At 39.7% G+C, this 20,715-nt stretch overlaps 1 protein-coding gene across 2 annotated transcripts in view; it reads right to left on the minus strand.

Annotated features, from left to right (window-relative positions):
• Positions 1-20,715, minus strand: part of LOC126191124 (CCR4-NOT transcription complex subunit 10) — a 162,813-nt gene that overhangs the window by 82,596 nt on the left and 59,502 nt on the right. For both annotated transcript variants that reach the window (XM_049931871.1, XM_049931872.1), the window contains exons 7-8: positions 19,316-19,518; positions 2,983-3,372 (exon numbers count right to left, since the gene is read on the minus strand). In XM_049931871.1, coding sequence (XP_049787828.1) covers positions 2,983-3,372; positions 19,316-19,518 — 593 coding nt within the window. The remainder of the gene's footprint in view (positions 1-2,982; positions 3,373-19,315; positions 19,519-20,715) is intronic.

The raw sequence follows: 20,715 nt of genomic DNA on the forward strand, positions 1-20,715 counted from the left end.
TAGTGGGCTTGTCGATCGGAAGTGAAAACATTACTGCTTCTTATTTTCTCTTCCAAAATGTCTTTGCTATCACAGTACACACCACTAATTCGGTGGCGTGTCAGCAGAGAGAGGAATTTTTATAATTTCAGTAGCAACATCTGAATGAAGGACTGTTTTTACCATTTCTTTAGATGCAAGCATTAGGAATGTTTCAGCTATTGTATGTGGTTTCATTTTGATAAAGTTGCCTACCTCACAGCCATATTTCTATACTTTTTGTGAAACATATGCCAATGCAGTCATAAGCTTCACTCTTTATTTATTTTGTTCCAACAACCAACAAAAATAACTCACATTCTTACTTAACAGAGAGGAATATTTTGTTAATAAATGTCTTTTTCATTTACTGGGAACGATGTGTTTTCACCACACACGGGGACTGTGCATGTTTTGTCACCTAATCAAAAGATAAATTATCATCACTATGTTGCCTCTGAACTTCTTGTCTTTCTTTTTTTCGGGCTCCATGGTTTCATTATCTGCACTTGAGGACAGACCACTATGTACAATGAATTCATCCATATTGGGGAAAAAAAGGAAATACTTCAACAACACTGTAATAGACAATACCGGTGTAGCAATCACAATATTCACACTACTGCAGAGCACAGCTGTGATAAAACTTAACTGAAATAACCAAATAATAGGAAGTCCAGAAAGCAATAATAATAACAACAACAACATTGTTGAATTGAAATACTGTGTTGTTGTCTGGCAGTCTGTGGGTCCTTTGGTGGGGAACAAAAAGAGCAATAAAGTTTAAGTGGTTACAAACTGGAAAAAATATCAAAACAAGGCAATAAAAATAATAAGGAAGGGACATTTTTGCTAATCCACAAAATTTTAGGAAATAGTATGTACAGCCAGTCATACACAAAAGATGTGGTGTTACAAAGTACTCATACATAACAGCAATATTCAGTAAACAAATTACATTTGGTTTCTATGAAACTATAACATTTAGACGCATGTATTAATTAATTAAACAATAAACAAGCATCATCTTACTTAAAATGTTGTTGTTGTTGTTGTTGTCGTTGTGGTCTTCAGTCCTGAGACTGGTTTGATGCAGCTCTCCATGCTACTCTATCCCATGCAAGCTGCTTCATCTCCCAGTACTTACTGCAACCTACATCCTTCTGAAACTGCTTAGTGTATTCATCTCTTGGTCTCCCTCTATGATTTTTACCCTCCACGCTGCCCTCCAATACTAAATTGGTCATCCCTTGATGCCTCAGAACATGTCCTACCAACCGATCCCTTCTTCTAGTCAAGTGTTGCCACAAACTTCTCTTCTCCCCAATCCTATTCAACACCTCCTCATTAGTTATGTGATCTACCCATCTAAACTTCAGCATTCTTCTGTAGCACCACATTTCAAAAGCTTCTATGCTCTTCTTGTCCAAACTATTTATCGTCCGTGTTTCACTTCCATACATGGCTACACTCCATACATATACTTTCAGAAAAGACTTCCTGGCACTTAAATCTATACTCGATGTTAACAAATTTCTCTTATTCAGAAACGCTTTCTTGCCATTGCCAGTCTACATTTTATATCCTCTCTACTTCGACCATCATCAGTTATTTTGCTCCCCAAATAGCAAAACTCCTTTACTACTTTAAGTGTCCCATTTCCTAATCTAATTCCCTCAGCATCACCCGACTTAATTCGACTACATTCCATTATCCTCGTTTTGCTTTTGTTGATATTCATCTTATATCCTCCTTTCAAGACACTATCCATTCCGTTCAACTGCTCTTCCAAGTCCTTTGCTGTCTCTGACAGAATTACAATGTCATCGGCAAAAACCTCAAAGTTTTTATTTCTTCTCCATGGATTTTAATACCTACTCCCAATTTTGGTTTGTTTCCTTCACTGCTTGCTCAGTATACAGAATGAATAACATCGGGGAAAGGCTACAACCCTGTCTCACTCCCTTCCCAACCACTGCTTCCTTTTCATGTCCCTCCACTCTTATAACTGCCATCTGGTTTCTGTACAAATTGTAAACAACCTTTCGCTCCCTGTATTTTACCCCTGCCATCTTCAGAATTTGAAAGAGAGTATTCCAGTCAACATTGTCAAAAGCTTTCTCTAAGTCTACAAATGCTCGAAACGTACATTTGCCTTTCCTTAATCTAGCTTCTAAGATAAGTCATAGGGTCAGTATTGCCTCACGTGTTCCAATGTTTCTATAGAATCTGAACCGATCTTCCCCGAGGTCGGCTTCTACTAGTTTTTCCATTCGTCTGTAAAGAATTCGCATTAGTATTTTGCAGATGTGGCTAATTAAACTGATTGTTCGGTAATTTTCACATCTGTCAACACCTGCTTTCTTTATAGGTGGTTCTCTTTCCTCCAAAGGCCTCTTTAATTTTCCTGTAGGCAGTATCTATCTTACCCCTAGTGAGATAAGCCTCTACATCCTTACATTTGTCCTCTAGCCATCCCTGCCACTTAAAATGCAAGGCAGTAAATTACATTTAGATTCTTTAAACATAATAAAATTTACAGTCTGTCTAAAATCAAAGTTTCTTAATTGCTTACAATAACACGTAAAAGTTCACACCATACACTTCACTTTGTGGGTATCAGGTTATCCTCATAAGAGCTTATATGTAATGAGCCAAAATGAGGGAAACCAAAGTACACAATTAGTATATCTAGTTTTATTGCACATGTAACATATGTCATCATATTTATTTGTAAATCAGAAAACAATATTTGACAATGAAGATGATTAGAAGCATTGTAACTGTTCGCCAAACAACTGGAAAAGTGATAATGGGTTACCTGGGGAATGAAACTTATTATAGCATCATAATCTGTAATATAATTATTGTTTCAGCTTACACATTTCAGTTCCTACCTTTAGACTGTGTGCAAACAAAGATTACATATTATCTTTTGAGAATTTATGATGGAAATGAACTTACCTCATGTTGTGCCATTGGGGCTGTAGGTGCAGCATAAACTCCAGCTGGTGTAGGTGGTATGCCGTCAAGGCTATTTGCACCTGCACCTGCAGAGCAAGTTTCACCTGAAACTGTATTGTCTGTTACTGAGACTGTATCAGCTGTAAGAGGAGGAACAATGCTGCTGGCAGCATCAAGTGCTGGGAGAAGAACTAGTGTGTTGCGAAGGCAGAGGGCTGCAAATTCCAGTGTAATAGAAGGAACAGATGGAGACTGATTCTCTTGCTGTGCGTGCTGTTCACTGGCATTGAGCGATGAGGCCAGTACAATTTTCCGATGGCAGCCAGCACCGATAACTTTTTGCACTAGATCCTTCCGTCGCGCATGGATGTTGAAGTCATGCTCATTACTCTAAAACAGAAAATAGTTGGAGGTTCTCAAATGCAAGTCATAATTCACTTTTGTGTGTGGCAGGTTAGGGGCATACAACAATGAGGTTATCAATGCACATAATTCACTGCTACAAACTAATAATTAATGATGGGATTTAAAATGAACTCTTCATGAAATAAGAACAAGAAATACTGTATTAATACTCCCCTACACACACACACACACACACACACACACACACACACACACACACACATTTTCAAGATAATGTTCCATACAGAGAGCACTAATAGATGATTAAAAAATGGATTAGAAATGTGTAGGGTAGACTGGGGTATTTGACAGACTAAAAGGTTTCTTTTGCTATAATTCTCACACCTATTGTAGTTGTTTAAAACTTTCTTTGTGTGATATCCTTACATGGATAATCACTATCTGGATACAACATGGAATCCAAAATTTTCGGGACTGGTGCTGCCATATGGAAAGTAGAAGTAGTAGATCTTTGCACCGCTAGGTGGCGAGAGCTGCATATGAGATGAGTCAGTGTGCGAAGTGGCATTCAGCTGGGAGGATGTGTTGTGTGTCCACAGTGATTTCCTTAATACTCTGTGTTTGGTCTGTGGTGATTTTACGATGGAGCCACAAACAGAATAGCACGTGTGTATTAAATTATATGCGAATCTCAGGAAAAGTGCTACAGAGACGCTTGCAATGATTCAACAAGTGTTTGGGGGACAGAGCATGAGCTGTACATATGTGTTTGAGTGGAATGCTCGGTTCAGGGCCGGCCTTACAGACGTCGAAGATGATGCTCACACTGGAAGGCCTGTTAGCCGCACAACGCCAGACACTGTTGCTAAACTTCAACAATTGGTTCGTGCAGATCAACATCGAACCATTAAAGACCTTGTGGATGAAGTGGGTATTGGTTATGGGACATGTCAATGAACGTTGACTGATGAATTGGGCATGCATTGTGTCGCTGCAAAATTTGTGCCAAGGGTCTTAACTGCCGATCAGAGGCACACAACAGTGTGCTCATTTGTTTTCATTATCGTAGATGGTTTTCACAGAATACAGGAAAGCTATATTAGTGGCCTATCAACTTATGATTAGAATTCTACCAATTCTCCTACAATATTTGAAACAGTATTTGAAACAGATCAGACCACATCTGATGAACCAAACTTCTTGTCAAGGATTATCACTCGAGACGAGAGCTGGATTTACGGTTATGACCCATGACCCAAAGACAAAGCAAAAATTGTCCCAGAGACAAAGCAACAATCATCCCAGTGGAAGAGCCCGGGCTCTCCAAGAACCAAAACAGCGAGACATGTGAAGAGCATGATCATTGTTTTCTTTGATTCAAAGAGAATTGTGCACAAAGAATTCATCCCACCCAACCAAACAGTGAATTCCGCAGTTTTGCGACGGCTTTGTGAAAACGTGTGGTGACAAAGGCCCAAATTTTGGCGTCAAGGAAACTGGCTGCTGCATCACAACAATGCACCCTGTCACACGTCCTTGCTCACCAGGACCTTTTTGGCAAAAAAACAACGTGGCATTTGTACCCCCCCCCCCCTCCCCCCCTCCCCCACCACCACCACCATACTCGGCAGATCTGGCACCTTGCGACTTTGTGCTATTCCCAAAACAGAAACTCAAGTTGAAATGCCGTCGGTTCGACACTCTAGAGAGGATTTTAGAAGCATCATTGGCAGTGATAAACACGCTTAAAGAACAGGACTTCCAGTAAACATCTGACCAGCGGAAGAAGCACTGGGACCAGTGTGTACATGCGGATAGCAACTACTTTTAGGGTGATGGTGGCCGTTAGTCCAAAGGTAAGGTTTTCAACAGATGGCAGCACCAGTCCCGAAAATTTTGGATAGCACCTTGTATAATTTCACATTATCATCTCACACAAGGTACTAAATAAAAAATAATAAGCCATCTGGATATTACCCCATGGAATGGAGTAACTCTCAGACATTCACAGGATAATTTTCAGGGGGCAGCTTCCTGGGTTATTTGAAGGGCAGTAATGAGTACTAACCAGAGTAATAGCAGGACAAGATTTATATGACCGAAAAAGTACATCTGGGTGTATATATGGCTCTCCCTAGCCACATGTTGCTGTGGACCAGTATAGTTAAATGGAAAAGAAAGAAAAGAGCAAGCTCATGTCTGTAATATGTATAGGACTTGGATATATGTCCTAATCTCCTTCTCCACCCTGTCTCTGTCTGCCTCAATCTCATCCCCCCCCCCCTCACCCCCTCTCTGTCCATGGCCTCTTCCCCTTTCACTCCATCCATCTTCTCCTCCTCCCTATCTCCCCTTCCTCCATCCATCACCTTCTTTCTGCATTCTATGTCCATTTCCTCCCATCCCTCTGTCCAACCCCCCCCCCCCTCTACACACTACCTCCCCCCCCAATCACCGACCTTGAGACTTGTTTCAGATACTGTAGTAGAATTAGTAGAATTCTAATCAAAAGCTGTAAGGCCACAAATATAGCTTTCCTGTATTCTGTGAAAACCATCTACGATAATGAAAACAAACGAGCACATTGTTGTGTATGCGATTTATGTTTAAAAATATATATAATGGGGAAGAATACATATCTTAGAAACAATTTATTTAATGGTTTAACTGGTCTGCTATGGTAGTTAAAACTGGATGCAACAAAGGAAACAAAACCACACATTGTTATTTAAAAATTTTATAGTATATGTCTGTTTGAATGTTTAATACATTATCCAAAATTTGAAGTAAATCGGTCAAGAGCTTTTCAAGACTTTTCTAATAATATTTTATTATATTAAAAATAATTATCCTGTATTTGTCCAAATGTTTATCAGAGTAATGTGTGGTAATAAGTAAAAATTTGAAGTAAATTGATGTAGTACTTTTTGAGATTTCTGCTAGTAATAACGCTCGTTACATGGTGCTGTTGTGGTTTTCAGGCCTGAGACTGGTTTGATGCAGCTCTCCATACTAATCTATCCTGTGCAAGCTCCTTCATCTCCCAGTACCTACTGCAACCTACATCCTTCTGAATCTGCTTAGTGTATTCATCTCTTGGTCTCCCTCTATGATTTTTACCCTCCACACTGCCCTCCAATGCTACATTTGTGATCCCTTGATGCCTCAGGACATGTCCTACCAACCGATCCCTTCTTCTAGTCAAGCTGTGCCACACACTTCTCTTCTCCCCAATCCTATTCAACACCTCCTCATTAGTTATGTGATCTACCCATTTAATCTTCAGCATTCTTCTGTAGCACCACATTTCAAAAGCTTCTATTCTCTTCTTGTCTAAACTGTTTATCGTCCACGTTTCACTTACATACACTCCATACAAATACTTTCAGAAACGACTTCCTGACACTTAAAAGTATGCTCGATGTTAACAAATTTCTCTTCTTCAGAAATGCTTTCCTTGCCATTGCCAGTCTATGTTTTATATCCTCTCTACTTCGACCATCATCAGTTATTTTGTTCCCAAAATAGCAAAACTCCTTTATTACTTTAAGTGTCTCATTTCCTAATCTAATTTCGTCAGCATCACCCGACTTAATTCAACTACATTCCATTATCCTTGTTTTGCTTTTTTTGATGTTCATCTTATATCCTCCTTTCAAGACACCGTCCATTCCGTTCAACTGCTCTTCCAAGTCCTTTGCTGTATCTGACAGAATTACAATGTCATCGGCGAACCTCAAAGTTTTTATTTCTTCTCCCCGGATTTTAATACCTACTCCAAACTTTTCTTTTGTTTCCTCTACTGCTTGCTCAATATACAGATTGAATAACATCGGGGAGAGGTTACAACCCTGTCTCACTCCCTTCCCAACCACTGCTTCTCATTCATGCCCCTCGACTCTTATAACTGCCATCTGGTTTCTGTACAAATTGTAACTAGCCTTTCGCTCCCTGTATTTTACCCCTGCCACCTTTAGAATTTGAAAGAGAGTATTCCAGTCAACATTGACAAAAGCTTTCTCTAAGTCTACAAATGCTAGAAACGTAGGTTTGCCTTTCCTTAATCTTTCTGCTAAGATAAGTCATAAGGTCAGTATTGCCTCACGTGTTCCAACATTTCTACGGAATCCAAACTGATCTTCCCCGAGGTCAGCTTCTATCAGTTTTTCCATTCGTCTGTAAATAATTTGCGTTAGTATTTTGCAGCTGTGGCTTATTAAACTGATAGTTCGGTGATTTTTACATCTATGAAGTGTTTCGCGACGTATTTCTTGAATAAAAATCTCTCGGTGTACATGCCGCGTCAAATCAGGATAAAACTCCAAGCTTTCGACCACTACCTCCATGGTCGTCGTCTGACTGTCGTGAACTAGCGAGGTTCCCACTTTTATATGCAAAGGATGGCTTCTGATTGGCTGGAATATGTCATAGCAACAGCGATATGGTGCGTAGTGAAGTGGTGTCCTCTACTTCCATAGATGTAGTTTCTTCCATAGACGTAGTTTCTATCCCTTGAATTAGGAAAAAAAAAAAAAATAAATAAATAAATAAAACAAAACAAAAAACAACAAAAAAAAAAAAAAAATCGCATCGAAAAACTTCCCGCACTTTACCTCCTGATTCAAGGGGTGGCGTTGCAAGCAACGCGGGATAGAAACTACATCTATGGAAGTAGAGGGCATCACTTCACTACGCACCATATCGCTGTTGCTATGACGTGTTCCAGCCATTCAGAAGCCGTCCTTTGCATATAAAAGTGGGAACATCGCTAGTTCATGACAGTCAGTTTTAGCCCTGATGACGACCATGGAGGTAGTGGTCGAAAGCTTGGAGTTTTATCCTGATTTGACGCGGCATGTACACCGAGAGATTTTTATTCAATTTTCACATCTGTCAACACCTGCTTTCTTTGGGATTGGAATTATTATATTCTTCTTGAAGTCTGAGGGTATTTCGCCTGCCTCCTACATCTTACTCACCAGATGAAAGAGTTTTGTCAGGACTGGCTCTCCCAAGGCTACCAGTAGTTCTAATGGAATGTAGTCTACTCCCGGTGCCTTGTTTCGACTCAGGTCTTTCAGTGCTCTGTCAAACTCCTCACGCAGTATTGTATCTCCCATTTCATCTTCATCTACATCCTCTTCCATTTCCATAATATTGTCCTCAAGTACATCACCCTTGTATAGACCCTCTATACACCCCTTTCACCTTTCTACTTTCCCTTCTTTGCTCAGAACTGGGTTTCCATCTGAGCTCTTGATATTCATACAGGTGGCTCTCTTTTCTCCAAAGGTCTCTCTAATTTTCCTGTAGGCAGTATCTATCTTACCCCTAGTGATATGCGCCTCTACATCCTTACATTTGTCCTTTAGCCATCCCTGCTTAGCCATTTTGCACTTCCTGTCGATCTCATTTTTGAGACATTTGTATTCCTTTTTGCGTGCTTCATTTACTGCATTTTTGTATTTTCTCCTTTCATCAATTAAATTCAGTATCTCTTCTGTTACCCAAGGATTTCGTCTTTTTACCTACTTGATCCTCTGCTGCCTTCACTATTTCATTCCTCAAAGCTACCCATTCTTCTTCTACTGTATTTCTTTCCCCCATTCCTGTCAATTGTTCCCTTACGCTGACCCTGAAACACTGTACAACCTCTGGTTTAGTCAGTTTATCCAGGTCCCATCTCCTTAAATTCCCACCTTTTTGCAATTTCTTCAGTTTTAATCTACAGTTCATAACCAATAGATTGTGGTAAGAGTCCACAACTGCCCCTGGAAATGTCCTACAATTTAAAACCTGGTTCCTAAATCTCTGTCTTACCATTATATAATCTATCTGCTACCTTTTAGTATCTCCAGGATTCTTCCATGTATACAACCTTCTTTTACGATTCTTGAACCAAGTGTTAGCTATGATTAAGTTATGCTCTGTGCAAAATTCTACCAGATGGCTTCCTCTTTCATTTCTATTCACTACCTGAATAATTTCTTTTATCTCATCATACATTTCTTCAATTTCTTCGCCATCTGCAGTGCTAGTTGGCATATAAAGTTGTACTACTGTAGTAGGCATGGGCTTCGTGTCTATCTTGGCCACTATAATACATTCACTATGCTGTTTGTAGTAGCTTACCCGCATTCCTATTTTCCTATTCATTATTAAACCTACTCCTGCATTACCCCTATTTGGTTTTGTATTTATAACCCTGTATTCACCCGACCATAAGTCTTGTTCCTCCTGCCACCGAACTTCACTAATTCCCAGTATATCTAACTTTAACCTATCCATTCCCCTTTTTAAATTTTCTAACCTACCTGCCTGATTAAGGGATCTGACATTCCACACTCCGATCCGCAGAATGCCAGTTTTCTTTCTCCTGATAACAACGTCCTCTTGAGTAGTCCCCGTCCGGAGATCCGAATGGGGGACTATTTTACCTCCGGAATATTTTACCCAAGAGGACGCCATCATTATTTAACCATACAGTAAAGCTGCATACCCTTGGGAAAAATTATGGCTGTAGTTTCCCCTTGCTTTCAGCCATTCGCAGTACCACAACAGCAAGGCTGTTTTGTTTAGTGTTACAAGGCCAGATCAGTCAATCATCCAGACTGTTGCCCCTGCAACTACTGAAAAGGCTGCTGCCCCTCTTCAGGAACCACACGTTTGTCTGGCCTCTCAACAGATACTCCTCCGTTGTGGTTGCACCTACGGTACGGCTATCTGTATCGTTGAAGCACGCAAGCCTTCCCACCAATGGCAAGGTCCATGGTTCATGGACATGTTACATATATATGTAGATATCATACATATTAAAAATTTATATACCCTGTGCTGTCTGAATGTTTGTAGGATGATTTTGTAAAATTTCAAATAAATTGGTCAAGAACATTTTCAGATTTTTGGTAACAATGTTTCCCATTTATATGTTACATATACAAAAATCATAGACAAGAATGTGTACTTGCATACAGTGTTTTGTCAAAATTTCACAGCAAATGGTGAAGAGCTTCTGGAGATCTAAGATGCTGAACAAATAAACATTTACATTTTTATTTATGTAGATATAAATGTTCAAAAATCTACCTTCAAAAGTTCTTCATTAATTCCTTTGAAACAATGTTGCACTCAAATAAACACATCTTAAATTTCAGAAAGTTCTTCACAAATTGCTTCAAAATTTGTACACAACATTGCATGCGAATATGAGTGTGATTTATATACCACTGGAGTACATTAGATTTTTATTTTTTATTTTTATGTATTATGTATATAATAGAATCTTTTTTATCATGTTGAGCACCAGAGCTGACACTAACAATAATGATTAATAAAAACCACTTCAACTGTATTATTACACATTTATTGTGTTATTACTGGTTTCATTCATTGAACATCTTCAGGTTTCAAAACAAGCTGAAGTCATGACATAAATGGTATGGTTGTCTGCCTGCCAACCATCCCTCATCCAGCTGGCAGAATGTTTCTGATCAGTGGTTGTGAATTTCATCTTTAGCAGTATCTACAGCAACCAGATCATTTATGTCATGACTTTAGCACAACTCGGCAACCTGAAGATGTTCAATGAACAAAACTCATCATAACACAATAAATATGTAATAATACAGCTGAGTTGCTTTTTATCAATCATTAACAAAACTACAACAATTAAAATATTCAATTTTTGACAATATAATGTAATTGGTCAAATCAAAAATCTAATCTCTAAGCAGCTGCAGAACATGCACATAAAAGAAGGTTATATCTATGCAAGCTTTTGGAGCCAGTGGCTCCTTATTACAGCAAAAGTGTTGAGAGGAAGGAAGAGGGATGAAGGAAAAGAACTGGAGAGGTTTAGGGAAAGTCACCCAGCACCGCAGGTCAGGGAGACTTACCAGAAGAGATGAGAAGGGAAAGTCTTTCCTTTTCATTCCGTCTGGTAAGTCTACCTTGAGCTGCAGTTCTGTGCCACTTTTCTGAAATCCATCCCCTTTTCCTAAACCACTCCAGTCCTTTTTCCTGCTCCAAAAGCTTGCGTAGATGTAATCTTTTTTTATGCGCATGTTCTCTTGTAGCTTGGTGGGTAGATTTTTTATCTATATAATTACATTACATTTTATGTAATATGTTTGTATATATACACTCCTGGAAATTGAAATAAGAACACCGTGAATTCATTGTCCCAGGAAGGGGAAACTTTATTGACACATTCCTGGGGTCAGATACATCACATGATCACACTGACAGAACCACAGGCACATAGACACAGGCAACAGAGCATGCACAATGTCGGCACTAGTACAGTGTATATCCACCTTTCGCAGCAAAGCAGGCTGCTATTCTCCCATGGAGATGATCGTAGAGATGCTGGATGTAGTCCTGTGGAACGGCTTGCCATGCCATTTCCACCTGGCGCCTCAGTTGGACCAGCGTTCGTGCTGGACGTGCAGACCGCGTGAGACGACGCTTCATCCAGTCCCAAACATGCTCAATGGGGGACAGATCCGGAGATCTTGCTAGCCAGGGTAGTTGACTTACACCTTCTAGAGCACGTTGGGTGGCACGGGATACATGCGGACGTGCATTGTCCTGTTGGAACAGCAAGTTCCCTTGCCGGTCTAGGAATGGTAGAACGATGGGTTCGATGACGGTTTGGATGTACCGTGCACTATTCAGTGTCCCCTCGACGATCACCAGTGGTGTACGGCCAGTGTAGGAGATCGCTCCCCACACCATGATGCCGGGTGTTGGCCCTGTGTGCCTCGGTCGTATGCAGTCCTGATTGTGGCGCTCACCTGCACGGCGCCAAACACGCATACGACCATCATTGGCACCAAGGCAGAAGCGACTCTCATCGCTGAAGACGACACGTCTCCATTCGTCCCTCCATTCACGCCTGTCGCGACACCACTGGAGGCGGGCTGCACGATGTTGGGGCGTGAGCGGAAGACGGCCTAACGGTGTGCGGGACCGTAGCCCAGCTTCATGGAGACGGTTGCGAATGGTCCTCGCCGATACCCCAGGAGCAACAGTGTCCCTAATTTGCTGGGAAGTGGCGGTGCGGTCCCCTACGGCACTGTGTAGGATCCTACGGTCTTGGCGTGCATCCGTGCGTCGCTGCGGTCCGGTCCCAGGTCGACGGGCACGTGCACCTTCCGCCGACCACTGGCAACAACATCGATGTGCTGTGGAGACCTCACGCCCCACGTGTTGAGCAATTCGGCGGTACGTCCACCTGGCCTCCCGCATGCCCACTATACGCCCTCGCTCAAAGTCCGTCAACTGCACATACGGTTCACGTCCACGCTGTCGCGGCATGCTACCAGTGTTAAAGACTGCGATGGAGCTCCGTATGCCACGGCAAACTGGCTGACACTGACGGCGGCGGTGAACAAATGCTGCTCAGCTAGCGCCATTCGACGGCCAACACCGCGGTTCCTGGTGTGTCCGCTGTGCCGTGCGTGTGATCATTGCTTGTACAGCCCTCTCGCAGTGTCTGGAGCAAGTATGGTGGGTCTGACACACCGGTGTCAATGTGTTCTTTTTTCCATTTCCAGGAGTGTATTTACAGTATACACCATATGGAGCTCCAGCAGGTATACAAAATCACGTGCATGTTTGAATGTAATGTGTCAAAATTTCAAAGCGATTGGTGAAGAACTTTCAGAGATTTTTGATTTTGTATAAATGAACGTTTACATTTTTATTTATATGGAATATGAAAGAATAGTGTCAAAAGATACAAACCTTCAAAACAGAAATAGTATTTCAGAGACATGGTTTAATGTTTCTAAACCTTAAAGGTCTCTTTGTAATACTTTTTGACATTACTGTAGGAGTGTTTCACCCCGACAAAAGATTTAACATGAAAGGGTCAACACACTGTCTAGAATGGCCTGAAAAACACAAAGGATTTTGCAACAACTGCTACTTGTTTTTTCAATGGGCACCAATATCAATCTCCTAAACACTTCAAAAGCCCTGATTCAACTTTCATCAGATCTTTCTTTTGTTTTAGATAGACCTAGGCAGAAACTGGCATCATAAGGATTGTAAATACATTTCGTATTATCTTTTACACCAAATAGCTCCATTTTGTCTTTCAATAAATCATGAAAGCTGTAAATTATGAATCGATTATTTACAACATCTCTTCTAGTTTGCCATAAGGGCTCTGGCTTGCTCAGTGTCAAATCATTGTGTTTCTTAAAATTTTGGAACCAGTCTTCCTTTTGTTACTAGTAAAAGGAGAATGAATGTTGTGTGCAGTCACATACATTTTAGTGTCTTTCACGTCTTGAATTATTAGCTCAAATGCCCTTTTGGCCATAGATTTCAGTGAGTTTGCTAGTTCCACTACTTCATCTTCTGGAATAACTGATTTCATTCCCACTGTATTTTGAGGACCACCCATGGTAACCTGTCTAAAAATGGTCCAAAAGCATAAGAACGCTCAGCAGTTTTTCAAAATTTCTTTCTCTGCCATACAAATGTCTAGAAATTTTATTTCTTGCTTGAACAGTGATACATCTGCAAAAAAATTAGCTATTGAGGGCTGCAATTGAAAATTACATTAGAAGTTGATAAAACATAAAGTGTAACACTATTTTTTCCTTATTTTCTACACCAATGCAGCTGTGATCGCAATATGGAAATAATTTGATTCAAAATACATATAACTGCTCAAGACCAATGGTTCCAAAAGACAACAAGTTATTTGGCAAAACATCAAATTCCTATGAGGCTGTTTGTTATTTGCTCAAACTTACTTGTCTGAAAATTACCTCAGGATAACTTACGTGGTGTGAATCATGCAAAGAGCTCAGTGACATTCATAAATGTGGCTAGAAACATAACTAAAGTGACTGCCCATGAAAAACAGGAAACTCTAGTTCAAGTCCTTGTCTGTCATTAATTTTCAATTCTCATGACATTCATTTCAGTGCAGAATGAGCGTTTGTGAGTAGTTTTCACTTATTTCATTACCTTGAATCATCACTGATTTCACCTCCATTGACTCAGTCAATGTCATTACAATTTTGCCCAGTGGCAGTGTGTATACGTGGACAAGAGAAAAACATTCCCAGATTTTCTGGTATAGAATACACTTTTTCTCGGGTGAAAACACACTTTTTCCTGGGTCAAATACAACATACCCCATTGAAAGCTCATTTTTTTCTTTGTGAAATGACAATATACTTTCCCTCAGAGCAGTAAGATGTATCAATCATTCAAATGGTGAAGGTTTTATATATCAGCATACAACTTCTCGACATTGAAACAAAACCCAGCAAAAAACCACGTGTTTTGAAATGATCTTTGATGTGTGGCAACTTTTACAATACATATTTTTGTATTATGCAAGTATAAACATGAATTCTACCAAATACAGCATGGTAGTTTCTGAATCACTGAAATCGAGACTGCAACACACGACACATGATGCAGTCAGCCAATAACAACATCATTGTTAAGTAGTGGAAACACACAAATAGGAAATGTTAATGTTTAAATTTATATACATACAGTATAACTTCAAGAAAAGCTAAGCTGCCACACGTAATATTGGTCGTCAAAAAATTTTTGTAATTTTTTCTGAGGATGTGGTTAGGCAGGATCCTAAGCATACAGCTTAAATTGCAGCAGCTGACTATTTATGACAAGCACAATTATGCATTTCACTGCCGTGCAACTAACATTTCATGGGTTACCTGGCTGAATGGGAACTCTGACTTTTCCATAAAAAAGTCAATTATGTATGAAACTGCTGAAGAACTCACTTCACTTTTTTTCTTTTTGCCATCATTACTGCATAATTTGAAATCTATGAAAGAACTAAAATAAATACGAAAAACTAATCCTGAACCTAGTCTTTTTTAGTATGTGTTACACTTTAAGCTAAATCAAACACCAGTAAAATTTTAAATAATGACATAAATGGCTGGTCTTCTGGGCAAAATTTCTTCTAAGTGGCTGGTTCTCAAAGCATTAAGTTTTGAATGAGAGTCTAACACTCCTTGATTCAAGAAATTCATCACACATCCTCATATGTAACATTCATCTAGTATATAAGGAAATTTACTTAGAAACTGATGCTATGCAAACAATCATTCACAACATTTTCCAGTGACCTGTTAGAAATGTAAACAGTTGTGACATCTGGCTCATTGAAAGTAGTTTGTTGTTATGAAGTATTACATAATCTTCATCCTAAAGTCTTTGACACATTTTGCTGTCGGCAGATGCTTGTACATGCACTGTGTTTTGTTGTTGTATATGGCACATTTATTTGCAACTAAAGTTTTATTTTGGTGTTATTCTCTTGTTTATGTTTTACTGCTGCAGTAGTATTGTGCAGTAGTGGGCTTAAGTAAAATTCTTTGTTTGTGTATCAATTCAAAATTTAACTGAAAATTAAAACAATGAAAAATTCCCAGAATTCGGAGAAATTTACAGATTTTTCAGAGAATTCTTTTGGTTGAAAAAATTCCTGGGTTTTTCTCAGATTCCTCAGTTGTCCTGCAGGGTATACACACTGAATAGGAAAATATCAGTACATCTAGATGACAATAGGATCAGATGAGAACAGGCTCACATGAAGGCAGCCACAGGCAAGGATAGGCCCATACCTGGGAAAGGTAGGCCTAAACAGTAATAGCACCAGCTCAGACCACAGAAGGCCTAGGTCAGATGAGGATGAGAGATTATGACTGACAGTGTAGTGATCTGTGATTCTGAAGGTGCCAACATATTATGACATGTGAATCTTCATCTTCTCAAGCCTTTTTACTAGTTCCATACAATTGTGGGAATTCAGCTATAACCAAACTTTGTTTGCTGCTACAATTTTTGTTGTTAACCATTCAGCCACCTTCAGAGTGAGTTGGAAAGACTGATGGTAAAGCCCTCCCATCTGTCTTATATACTTATATATAAAATGGACGAGAATGCTTTAGCTTTGCTGTCTGTCTTTTACACTTGCTCCACAAATGACTGAGTCGTTTACAGCTGAAACATTAGTAGGTGACAAATGTTGGCTATGACTGAATTCCTGAAATTTTATGGATCAGATTAGGAAAATGCACTAAACTTGTTGTCTGAATACCGTATTTACTCGAATCTAAGCCGCACTTTTTTTCCCGTTTTTGTAATCCAAAAAACCACCTGCGGCTTAGAATCGAGTGCAAAGCAAGGGGAAGTTCTTAAAAATGTCGGTGGGTGCCGCCACAACTTAGTTCTGCAGTCGAATATATGTAGCGCTACACAGGCATGCTTTCTAGGCACAAAGATAAATACTGGCGCCAAAACCTCTGCGTCAGTAAATAAATTTAAAATAAAAAGGTGGAAGACAAGCTTTTTTTCTCCGCGCCGAGATTCGACCACTGCATTTTCATCCATTATACAACGAAGTAAATACAAATTCCGTATTGTTCATCTTCGAATGTAGCAGCATTTCAATTTACTGCGAGAACCCGACTGGCAAGAATGTTTACTGTTTAGGATGTTTGTCAATATGGCCAACTCTACGTTCTGAATTTTTTCCTATCTGTGAGAAGAGATGGTTGCTAATAGGAACTTTTATAAATTGTGAATCACATGCAGTATTCTCGTCAGCATAAGAATAATACGAATATAAACATTTTGCCATGTATTGTTTCGTGTTTGCTGCTATCTCATTTAAATCCTGTCTGCGTAATAAACCACACAACTAGAGTGAGACAACAGCAAACGCGGAAGAATATACATATCATGTCACGTTTATATTCGTATTATTCTTATGCTAAACAGTGATACAGTCAGAAATGAAGCGAGGCAATTGACTAGATTTTTAAATCTAAGATGACTCTAATTTCTCTGCAGAATGTAATGTACTAAAGAGGCGCCTGCAAAGATTTTCAAACGGAGAAAACTTTTCGCTAAACTCTCGTTCAGAACATCTTCTATCATACGCAGTCTATTATTTGGTTCTTGTTGATCATTATCAAAGAAAGCAGCAGTGTAAGTAACAAGAAGTAGCAGTCTCTTGACATTGTTTCACTAATGAGACGATTCCTCTCTCTCTCTTTTTCTTTTTTTTTTTATTTGTAAGCGGTGGTAGCGCGCACAAAAGCAAGCCATGCCACGATCGGCGACAGGCTGTAAATACTCAGTATCAGAATACGACAAACAATGCATGACACAGTACAGTAATGCATTTTCAGCGTAGAGTGACGTAAACACCTATAACAAAGAAAACTGCACTTATCAGATCAAAGAAAAATAAGCAATCAATTCAAACCAGATGAAGCACGTGAAAAAGGAAGGGTACCCATATAAATACGGACGGAGTGCCTGACGCATAGCAATGGCTACCTGGTAAAGCTTAACTGCTAAGCTTACGACTCGAACCAAACTACTGTAGCTGTATCGTCATTCATTCTATCTAAATTGTCTCATATTACAGTGGAGCAACTTTGTTTCGATTTGGAGATGCGGCCTAAAACTTTTCTCTCCCCTTGAATTTTGAGTCTCAAATTTCAGGTGCGGCTTTGATTCGGGAAATTTTTTTTCCTTGATTTCGAGTCTCACTTTTCAGGTGCGGCTTAGATTCGAGTGCGGCTTAGACTCGAGTAAATACGGTAATTTTCTGTTGATAATATTAGGAAAAGGATAGGTTTCTAGTCACTGCAAAGATGTCCCGATGAGTTACAGACAGGCATTATGAAAATACTGTTACACATTTTAGGTTTTGGCCAAAGCCTTCTTCAGCAAAGAAAAAACACACAAACTGACACAAGCAAGCGACCTCATGCACACATGACCACTACCACTGGCAGCTCTCTGGTTGAGTTGAATCATTCTTGAGCTATCTGTCTAGAAGCTACATCTTCCAGATCTAAATGTCTACTATTTTTTTCACATCACTGAAATGCTTAGCATACTAACACATGGTCTCCAACCATGAAACCCGTCATGATAAAATAGACTGAAGAGGTAATGCAAACTTTTGGAGCCAGTTCTCTGAAAATTGAAACTCTAGCATGTGCTTTAATGAAAATTTTATTGACATTGGAAACAAGACGGTCAACTTTCAGACATTGTGATCTCACCATTTCTGTTATGTGGTGTAGCCTGTGGGCTAAATACGTCAAGTGTACTATAGTTGGAGTCACGAATGATGGCGGTTGAGTTTAGGCTTGTTCTGCACAGCTATGTCATGGATTCTCTGATAGCCAATGAGCATGCAGTAGTGTTCTGAGCACTCTGCTCTGAATTCCATAGGTAATGCCAGTTTTAAACGTGATTGTAGGGAGGTGTATAGTGAATTTCTATTGGACCTGTCATTGCTGATGGTGGTGGTAAGTGATAAATTCTGCATAAGCAAGCAAGAGACATAATTTTTAACATCAATCAAACACTTACACTAATTTACCTCATGGTAATTAGCTTCTCACCAAGAGAAGTATCAGGTTAAAAATTAGTGTCCTTCTTTGTCAGAGTAGCTGATACTAGTTGCTCCCAAAAGTAGAAACTGTCTGGACTCATTCTGTAGAATTTGTGGAACTTGTGTTCATGCTGGGAGAGCTAATGAGAAACTGCAGCTGAACTATGTTTGACGTTTATAGCATTGTGTGCATAAATTTGGTACTTCCTTTTCTTCTTCAGTTTTTGAGCATTAAATAATGAGAAGCCACAATAATGCCCCCTTCAGAATATCCCATGAATGCAACTGAAACCTAAATGTAATTCATGCTGTCTTATTGCTAGTTGAATGGCAAGTTGCAACACATATTGCATCACATCGCACAGTGTATCATTTCTGTGGGAACACGAGTGTCACGCAACATTTATTGCAACATGTCATACTGTATATAGTATCATCTCAGTGTGAACCACACACAAGTGTGTTTACATGTAATCAGCTTCTCATAATGAAACTCTAACATGTTTGTATGTGAAAAAATTTGTGATATACAAAAAAACTCACAGATTTGTGTGCCATAATACAGCACTCAGCAAGACGCAGCCATAGCCTTGGGTTCATATGATACACTTGGACTGCATCAATGAGGCAATCAAATGCCTGAACAGCTTTTCCTGCATGCAGAAGACAAATGCCCAGATTGTACTTCAGTTCATAGAAACGAGATGAGCCCAGTGTAAACAGAGGCCTGCCAGAATATGGTTCCACTGCAAAAAGAGACAGGTATGAACTATGAAAATATTAAACCATCAACACTCAATTCAAAATGAACAATGAGGAGGAATTTTACAGCTTCAAAACAAAGAAAATATTCTGATTCAGTTTCTAGCTTTTTTCCTTGGATACGATAGTATTAAGAGGGATTCATCTATGGTCAAATGCCAATGCAAACTCTCTAAGACTACTTACCTCATTAAAATAGTATTTTTTGTGCACAAGTAACAGAAAATCTATACATGATGGATGTATCTCCACATCTACTGCTTTCAAAATTTAAACCTAAAGATATAAAAAATGAAAAGGAACTATTTCTTTCATTCGAGATACCTGAAAGGTACCTTGGAATAAGTAGCCTACATGAAATTTTCATAGATCCCTGTTGTTAATTATTTTGAGTACAACTCTACAGTAATGACACAACTAAATATTTTATTGTGGCTTCTGAAATTTTCCCGGCGTATTTCTTCTTCCAGCAATTTTCGGGTCTGCAGTCTGATCTCATCAACATTCTGCCACGATATTTCGGCGCAGAGATGTCTGGCCATCCTCAGGTGAGTAGACGAAGTGCTGAAGAGACCTGATACAGTCATGGTATTTATAGCGAATTCCTAGCAGGCGAATCGTACTGACAGTTTACAGCACGTACGTTAGGAGGTGACATGCACGAGGCAGCCAAGTTGTGTGTGCTGCCCTCAGTGGTGAAGTAAGAGCATGTCGATTACATTGTGAGCACATCATTTTAACAATAGGATTCCAATTTTTATTCAGTTGTAAGCCGTTGTCACGATTCATTAAATTATCAGCAAGATGTATTTCCACAGATTCTTTAGTTACAGAGTCCCAGAAGCTGGAAATTGGTGCTAAAATTTTGGTGTTGTTGTATTCCATTGAATGTCCAATGGAAATGCAATGTTCTGCCACTGCTGATTTTAAAGGTTGCCGCAGACGGGTGTGTTGGGTTGGGTTGGGTTGTTAGGCGAAGATAGACCAGACAGCGAGGTCATCGGTCTCATTGGATTAGGGAAGGACGGGGAAGGAAGTCGGCCGTGCCCTTTCAAAGGAACCATACCGGCATTTGCCTGGAGCGATTTAGGGAAATCACGGAAAACCTAAATCAGGATGGCCGGACGCGGGATTGAACCGTTGTCCTCCCGAATGTGAGTCCAGTGCAGACGGGTGTGTGT

The sequence above is a fragment of the Schistocerca cancellata genome, chromosome 6 (assembly GCF_023864275.1).
Source record: "Schistocerca cancellata isolate TAMUIC-IGC-003103 chromosome 6, iqSchCanc2.1, whole genome shotgun sequence".
Lineage (NCBI taxonomy): Eukaryota > Metazoa > Arthropoda > Insecta > Orthoptera > Acrididae > Schistocerca > Schistocerca cancellata.